The 8079-nt window shown below is 38.4% G+C and overlaps 1 protein-coding gene and 1 long non-coding RNA gene across 3 annotated transcripts in view; both read left to right on the plus strand.

Moving 5' to 3' along the window:
• On the plus strand, positions 2942-5555 carry LOC109835947. The gene is made up of 2 exons (XM_020403914.1): positions 2942-3446; positions 5143-5555. The coding sequence occupies exons 1-2, from the start codon at positions 2942-2944 to the stop codon at positions 5553-5555; spliced, it is 918 nt and encodes a 305-aa protein (XP_020259503.1).
• LOC109842870 overlaps positions 7554-8079 on the plus strand; it is a 1275-nt gene continuing 749 nt past the window's right edge. The window contains exon 1 of one of the 2 annotated variants that reach the window (XR_002247426.1): positions 7554-7693. This is a non-coding gene — a long non-coding RNA (uncharacterized LOC109842870). The remainder of the gene's footprint in view (positions 7694-8079) is intronic. The other variant, XR_002247423.1, reaches the window with a different exon arrangement.

Genomic DNA, 8079 nt, shown 5'->3' on the forward strand with positions numbered 1-8079 from the left:
CTGGGAGAAGTATCCTCATCTGAAGCAGAAGGGATTGAAGAAAAAGGAGGAGAAGAAAGCATAGGTGGTAGCACAGGGTCTGAAGGAAGTTTCCGGGATGACAGAACCCAACAGCAGTCTTAACCTTATAATGGGAAAGTTGGCCACGACAGAAGACGAAGACCCAAGAGAACAACTCTTTATTTTGAAGCTACAGGTCAAGACCAGCTTGGTTGATGTCATAGTGGATCTAGGGAGCCAAAAGAATTTGATATTCGAGGCCTTGATTCAGAAGCTGGGATTGAAGACGCTTAAACATCCGAAACCTTATCCTTTGAGGTGGATTCAGAAGGAGGCGGGATTGAGTGTGATCAACCAATGTACGTTCAGATTTGCACTTCACGAGTCGTATATCGACGAGGTCACATTCAACGTTATTTCGTTGGATGTTTGTCAAGTGATACTGGGCAATCCTTATTTATGGGATAGATATGCGGTCTATGATAAGCGGGTCCAGAAGTATACATTCACCAAAGATGGTGAACAATTCATTTTTTGTTCGGCGTCTCTTCCTCAGGAGACGAGTTTGATGATGGTGACTCAGGCAAAGAGGCTGGTGAATACAAGCAAGAAGTTTGTATTATTATTCATTAGGCCTTACGAGGATCAGCTGAGTAGGATGTGCTTGACTACCTTGAGCAAACTTCACGAAGGAGATCTTGACAGGTTGAAGGCCAAGTACGAGAACTTGTTTTCGGAGATCACAGGACTACCACCACTATGAGGTGTGGAACATGAGATTATGTTGACTAGCAAGAGTTCCTTGCCAAATATAGGCATATACCGAATATCTGTAGAGGAGTCTGAGGAGATCAAGAGACAGGTTCAGGAGCTTTTGGAGACAGGAGTGATTGTGCCGAGTTGTTCGCCTTGCGGGTCTCCAGTATTGTTGGTGCCCAAAAAGAATAGAGGTTGGCGCATGTTTGTGGATTACCGGTCACTCAACAAGATAACCATTAAGAATCGCTACCCATTACTACGGATTGACGATCTCATGGATCAGTTGGAGGGAGCAAGGTTCTTCACGAGGTTGGATTTGAAGTCTGGTTACCATCAAGTAAGGATTTGGGAGGCTGACACTTGGAAGACTGCATTCAAGACCAAGCAGGGCCTATTCAAGTGGTTGGTGATACCGTTTGGTTTGTGTAACCCTCCGGCTACCTTTATGAGGCTTATGAATAATTTGTTGCGACCTTTTATAAAGGACTTTGTGATAGTTTACCTCGATGACATCTTGGTGTATAGTAGGAGCTGGAAGGAGCATCTTATTCATATTGAGAAAGTGTTTGAAGTTTTGCAGAATGGACAGCTGAAGCTCAATAGGAAGAAATGCGAGTTTGGGAAGGACAAGTTGGTGTATCTCGGCTTCATCGTGGGGAAGGGCCAGCGAAGGATAGATCCAAGTTAGGTGGTAGTGATCACAAAGTGGCCGACACCTAGGACAGTGACGGAGGTGAAAAGCTTTATGGGGGCTTGCCAGTACTTGCGCAAGTTTATTCGATATTTTTCGACTTATGCGGCACCTTCGCATGGCCTTACGAAGGTGAATGTTCAGTTTGAGTGGGGTAGGGCGCATGAGGAAGCTTTTCAGCTATTGAAGAAGAAGATCTCGAAGGCACCGGTGTTAGCTTTGCCGAATTTGCAGAGGACCTTCGAGGTGGAGACCGACGCTTCTACTTATGCTATGGGCACTATGTTGATTCAGGATGGTAAGCTGGCGGAGTATCATTCAGAGATGTTTACGGGTGCTATTCAAAACTATCCTACCTACGACAAGGAGTTTTTTGTACTTTATCAAGCGATCAAACATTGGAGGGTGTATTTGTTGGGTAAGGAGGTGGTTGTGCACTCAGATTGTACTTTATCAAGCGATCAAACATTGGAGGGTGTATTTGTTGGGTAAGGAGGTGGTTGTGCACTCAGATCACAAACCATTAGAATTTCTACATGCGTGTATTTGTTGGGTAAGGAGGTGGTTGTGCACTCAGATCACAAACCATTAGAATTTCTACATGCCCAGACGAAGCTACAGCAGGCACGACACATGAAGTGGATGTCCTATTTGATGGCGTTCAATATCATTATTAGGTACAAGAAGGGGATGACGAACAAGTTAGCTGATATGTTATCTCACCCATCAGTGATGGCACTTTTGGTGGTGACGTGCATTCAGTCCTTGGTTCCTTTGAAGTATGTACAGATGTACATATCCAGCAGAGATTTCAACAGTGTGCTTGAGCGGGCGATGGCTGGTCGAAAGGGGGAGTATGAGATTAGTGAGGATGGTTTGTTGTATTGTAGGACGTCACTTTGCATTTCGGAGGACGGTGACCGATTACAGTGGATTCGAGAAGCACATACATCACGTGTGAAAGGTCATTTTAGGATTCAGAAGACGCTTCTCAATTTACGGCGCCATGTCTTTTGGCCAAAGATATTGGAGGATGTCACTAAGTATGTTGGAGGGTATAAGCTATGTTGTATTTTGAAACCTTCCAATAGGAAACGAGGATTGTATCTACCATTGTCGGTACCTTCGAGACCGTGGGAGAGTATTTCTATGGATTTCTTAAGAGGATTGCCGATGACCAAGCGAGGACATGATTATTTGTTCGTTATGGTGGACTGGTTCAGCAAGATGGTGATCTTCATTCCTTGTACGAAGACCGTGATGGGAGCGGGTGCAGCGCATTTGTTCTTTGAGCATGTGTGGAAGCACTTTGGGTTACCGAATTCGATTATTTCAGATCAAGATAGCCGGTTTCTCAGATATTTTTAGGATTCTTTGTGGAGTTTGATGGACACTAGGTTGAAGAAGAGCACAATGTTCCATCCACAAACAGACGGACAAACAAAAGTGGTTAATCGGAATATGGTGCACATGTTGTGAGGATACAATTCCATGCATCCCAAGACTTGGTATGAGAGTTTACCATATCTTCAGTTTGTGTTTAATCGGGCTATTCATGGATCTTCGGGGAAATCACCGTTTGAGTTTTTACCTCCGAGTCTGTTTGATCTCATGTTTTCAAGTGAAGCTACGGTCGACGGCAAGGAAGAGAGTGAAAGGCAACAAGCTCAGCGATTTTTAGAGAAGATTGCTCATATTCATGCCACAGTGGAAGCACAATTGAAGAAATCACAAGCTAAATACAAGGCGAAACATAATCAACATCAAGTTCCTTGTAATTTTGGTAAATGTGATATGGTATGGTTGAAGTTGAGTAAGGAACGGCTAAAAGGAGAAGGGAAAAAGTTAAAGCCTATACGATATGGTCCGTTTCGGATTATTGATCAAATTGGTGACAACGCTTTCAAACTAGATTTACCACCTTACCTCGGCATGTATTCGGTGATCAACATCGAGTACTTGAAATTGTTTGAACCTCCATTGTTGGATGATGAAGGTAATGACAAAACGATCTTACCACATGTCGATGATTTATGGTTCGATAGAGAAGAACCACACAAGGAATATTGCATTTTAGAACGGAAGTTGACTACGACGAGACGCGGGATGAAAGAGTCATTTTTGATCGGACGCCATGGTTAGGTTCCTAGCAAAGCCAGGTGGTTCAACAGAGAAGGAGGGGCTCGCGAGTTCGCTCAGCTCCAGTTCTAACTTGAACAGGACTTCAAGTTCCTAGAGGGGGGAGCCATGATACGGGTGTATCTTCTTCCTTGCTTCAGGAGCTTAGCGATCATCATCAGAAGTTTGAGGATAGATGATTCTCATGGTATCTTGAGAATAGAGACGTGAAAGAAGTCGTCAGAGGCGGCAACGTCGAAGGCTACATGAATCTGCAGGAAACGAGTTTGGACTGCCTGCGGTCGACCGCGAGTCAGCCACGGTGGACCGCGAACGTGCACAGGAGCTCAGGAGGAGCTGGATCCGAAGGCGGTCGACTGTCGCGGTCGACCGTGCATACCCTGTAGGAATTTAAGTCCGCGTACCCTATAGGAATTTAAGTCTCTAGAGTTGGATTCGGTCGATCGCGATACCTGCACGGTCGACCGTGAGGAGATTCGGTCGACCGCCACGGTCGACCGCGCCATGATTGTAACTATTTTACTCTTGGGAAGTTGGTTCGGTCGACCACCACGGTCGACCGTGATACCTGCACGGTCGATCGCCACGGTCGACCGCGACGTAGTTTTGGGTCTGGACTTAGTTTCCTGTACTGTTTAGTATTTCTATTTGATATAAATAGAAACACAATTTTTCTAGGGTTTATCATCCATATTATAATCAGAAAAGAGATCAGAGAGGTTGTTCTTTGATCTAGAGAGATTGTGAGAGAGAGATTTGTAATCTATTAATTCTCATAATGTAGAGAAGGTATTTTTCTTCACCCAAATCAACTCTTTGTGTGTTCTTATGTTGTTTTTTTCACAACCCACTCTTGATAATTCATTGATCAGGGGTGCTCACACGGCGACTCGTATCATAGATAAACTGGAATCATGATCAGAGAAGTGTTTATTTGTAGGATATACAAAAGAAACAATTGGATATTATTTCTACAACCCAAATGAGCAAAAGGTATTTGCAAGAATAAATGCTAACTTTCTTGAAAAAGAATTTGCTCTTAATGATGGTAATAAAGAGAGAGTAGTCTTTAGAAGAAGTGCTACAACCTTATGTAGATCGTCTACAAGAAGTGCACCATGAACATAATTTAGTGACACAGTAAATGAGACACAAACCCACTAGAAAGAGTAGTCAAACGGTTCGACCATCCTCAAGACTTGTACACATTGGAGAACAATTTATCATGATCTTTGACAGTACAGAGGTAAATCCTTATAACTATAAGGAAGCAATGGATGATGCTGATTCTAATAAATGAATAAATGCTATGCAATCATAAATCGATTTTATGTATACCAATAACGACTAGACTTTAGTTGATCCACCCGAAGGAATCAAGCCCATTGGATGCAAGTGGATTTTCAGGAGGAAGAAAGACGTTGATGGAAAGGTGGAGAACTATAAAGCTAGACTAGTAGCAAAATGATATAATCAAAAAGAAGGAATTAATTATGCGAAAGCCTTTTCGCTAGTATCTATGCTAAAATCCTTTAGAATTTTGTTGGCAATAGCTGCTTATCATGATTATGAAATTTGGAAAATGGATGTTAGAATAAGATATCTAAGTGGTTATCTTGAAGAAGATATTTATATGGAACAACTTGAAAGATTCATTCCCAAAGGTGAGGAAAATAAGGTATGGAAGTTAAATAGATTAATTTATGGCCTTAAGAAGGCTTCAAGAAGTTGGAACTTGAGATTTGATGAAGCTATCAAATCGTTTGGTTTTATCCAAAATATAGATGAGGCCTACTTGTACAAAAAGGTTAGTGGAAGTACAATTACATTCCTAGTGCTATATGTAGATGATATCCTACTCATTGGGAGTGATGTTGCAATATTATCTCGTGTGAAAATATGGTTATCAAATTATTTTTCAATGAAAGATCTTAAAAATGCTTCCTACATCCTTGGTCTCAAATAGGTTTACGGATAAAAGAAAAAGGATGTTAGGACCCTCACAAAAAAACTATATTAAGAAAATATTGGGAAAGTTCAATATGTTAAAGAAATGTAATTTACCTTTTAGGTATGGTATTGCTCTTTCGAAGAAAATGCAACCTTAAAACTATTGAGGACATTAATAAAATGAAGATTTATCCATATGCTTCAGCAATGGGAAGTCTCATATATGCCATGCTTTGTACTAGAACCGATACTAGTCATGTTGTGATTGTGGTAAGCAAATACCAAGCAAATCAAGTATCAAGCACTGGATAGCAGTGAAGCACATATTCAAGTAAGTATCAAGCACTGGATAGCAGTGAAGCACATATTCAAGTACTTAAGAAGGACAAAAGATTATTATTTGGTATATGGTTGTGATGACCTAAAAGTGTTAGGTTATACAGATTTAGATTTCTAATAAGATATTGATGATAGAAAGTCCAAATCAGCTTTTGTCTTTACTTTGAACGAAGGTGTTGTGAGTTAGAGAAGTCACAAGCAAGACACTACTGTTGATTCCACAACAGAGGTGGAATATATAGCTGCTAGTGAAGCTAAAAAATAAGACATTTGGATTCGCAAGTTTGTATAAGATCTTGGAGTGGTACCTTCTATAGAGACACCAATACCTCTATATTGTGATAATAATGGAGCTGTCACTTTGGCTAAGGATCGTAGAACACACCAGAAGAGCAAACACATTGAAAGAAGGTTCCATCTTATTCGAGAAAAGGTCACCAAATGGGACATCAATGTTATGAAGATAGCATCCTCGGATAATTTGGCGGATCCTTCTACCAAGCCCCTGACTCGAATAGTGTTTGATGGTCACATCAATAATATGGGTTTGAAATACATAAATGATTGGCTTTGAGTGCAAGTGAAAGATTGTTAGGCATATATGCCCTACAAAGCCAATTTATTTAATTTGTTTCATAAACTAATAAATTATAGTTTATTTATACTTTCATGTGAATGATTGTTTTATATGTATAATAATATATTGCCTGAGATTAAAGTTAAAGAAACTTAGTTATGATTGGTGAATCATAAAGATAGAGACAAAGTTTTCTAATGACTTAATCTTAATCTTCTTAGTTAAGTAAAAAGATGGGAATTTCACTTGGAAACTAACATGTGTCACACTGTTATATTCACAGAATGGTTTGTCTCAATAATTTGTAATAGTGGATTACTAAGTGAGCATTAAGACATATATAAGTAAATATCTATGTTATTGTTGTCAAGAAAATATGAGAGATACTTGTAAAGTCGGCATTAGGCCTGAAAGAATATCATTATCTATATAGTGGACATGTTAACTTTGATATGACCAACCATTAATGTCTAATTGAAAGACTATATATGGGGTTGTTCGTTTGCATAAGTATTATATGAGATGTGTTATTCTTAACAAGGAATCCATATTTAATCTTATGAAGAATATTATTATTCCAAGTTATTCTAATTATCATATTGGACTATGTTAAATCCGGCCAGTTGTATGATTTGATAAAAGATTTATCAAATATATAAATAATATATTAGTTGAATATATTGCGTCCAATATAATATAGAATTAAATATAAGTTATAAGAGTGGCAACAAATATATAAAATTATCTATGTAACTTATATTGGAATAAAGGTAAGAGTGGAAGGGACTATTAGCAAAGAAGTGCTAGAAAGGGACTCACTTGTAAATACGTTTTTTCTCTAGTGATGCTTTGCAAATATGTTGATGGGTATGTTTACAATTATTAGTTTAAATCAAAGTTATCTACAAAATCCGAAGAGATATAATAGCTGAGATTTAAGATCTTATAAGATAATGATAAGATCTTTAGAGATAATTTAGGTGAGTTTAAATGGGATAACTATGAGAAATAATTCATGTAAGACCCCACTTATATGCTCCTTTTAAAAAGGAACTTATCTCTGAGAAAAGGAATATAGAAGTCTCAAGCATTCTTTTTCTTTTCCTAAAAAAGATACTTCTCAGAGAGCAGATTAGAAAAGGAGGACCATCATCTCCTACAATCTTTAAAGGTCTAAAAAGTTAGAGGAGCAATGTGAATCAAATAGAGGCAGGACAATTGGACTGCTTAAAAGTAAGGTACTCCTAAAACTTATATAAAAGATTACATAATCTATATGATATGATCATGTATTTTATTATTAATTTGAAATTGTTTTAGATTATGAAATATGGAAAAAGAAAATTAGATTTATATTTTTCCTTTCATGATCTATCTCATAGTCAGGTAGTTTATCAATCTTTTTGTTTTGTTAATAACTCTTATAAATTTATAATTCGATAACTCCTTAATGTAATCTCTAGTTAATGAAAATTTTTATTTTTATTTTTTTAAAGAAATCCAACTTTAATTTATTTTTCTTCTAAAGTTTTTCTTATTATTCCACAATTCCTTTTTTCTAACTTGATGGGAAAATGTGAAAAAGATGTTAGTGTTAAGCAAGTTAAGGTGAGTGAAGCAACAA

The sequence above is a fragment of the Asparagus officinalis genome, chromosome 1 (assembly GCF_001876935.1).
Source record: "Asparagus officinalis chromosome 1, Aspof.V1, whole genome shotgun sequence".
Classification (NCBI taxonomy): Eukaryota; Viridiplantae; Streptophyta; class Magnoliopsida; order Asparagales; family Asparagaceae; genus Asparagus; species Asparagus officinalis.

Coding starts and splice junctions, on each gene's coding strand:
- LOC109835947 (XM_020403914.1), top strand. CDS start 2,942: ATGCATCCCAAGACTTGGTATGAGAGTTTACCATATCTTCAGTTTGTG. Junction 3,447..5,142: donor TCCATTGTTGGATGATGAAG/GTAATGACAAAA, acceptor TGTTGGCAATAG/CTGCTTATCATGATTATGAA.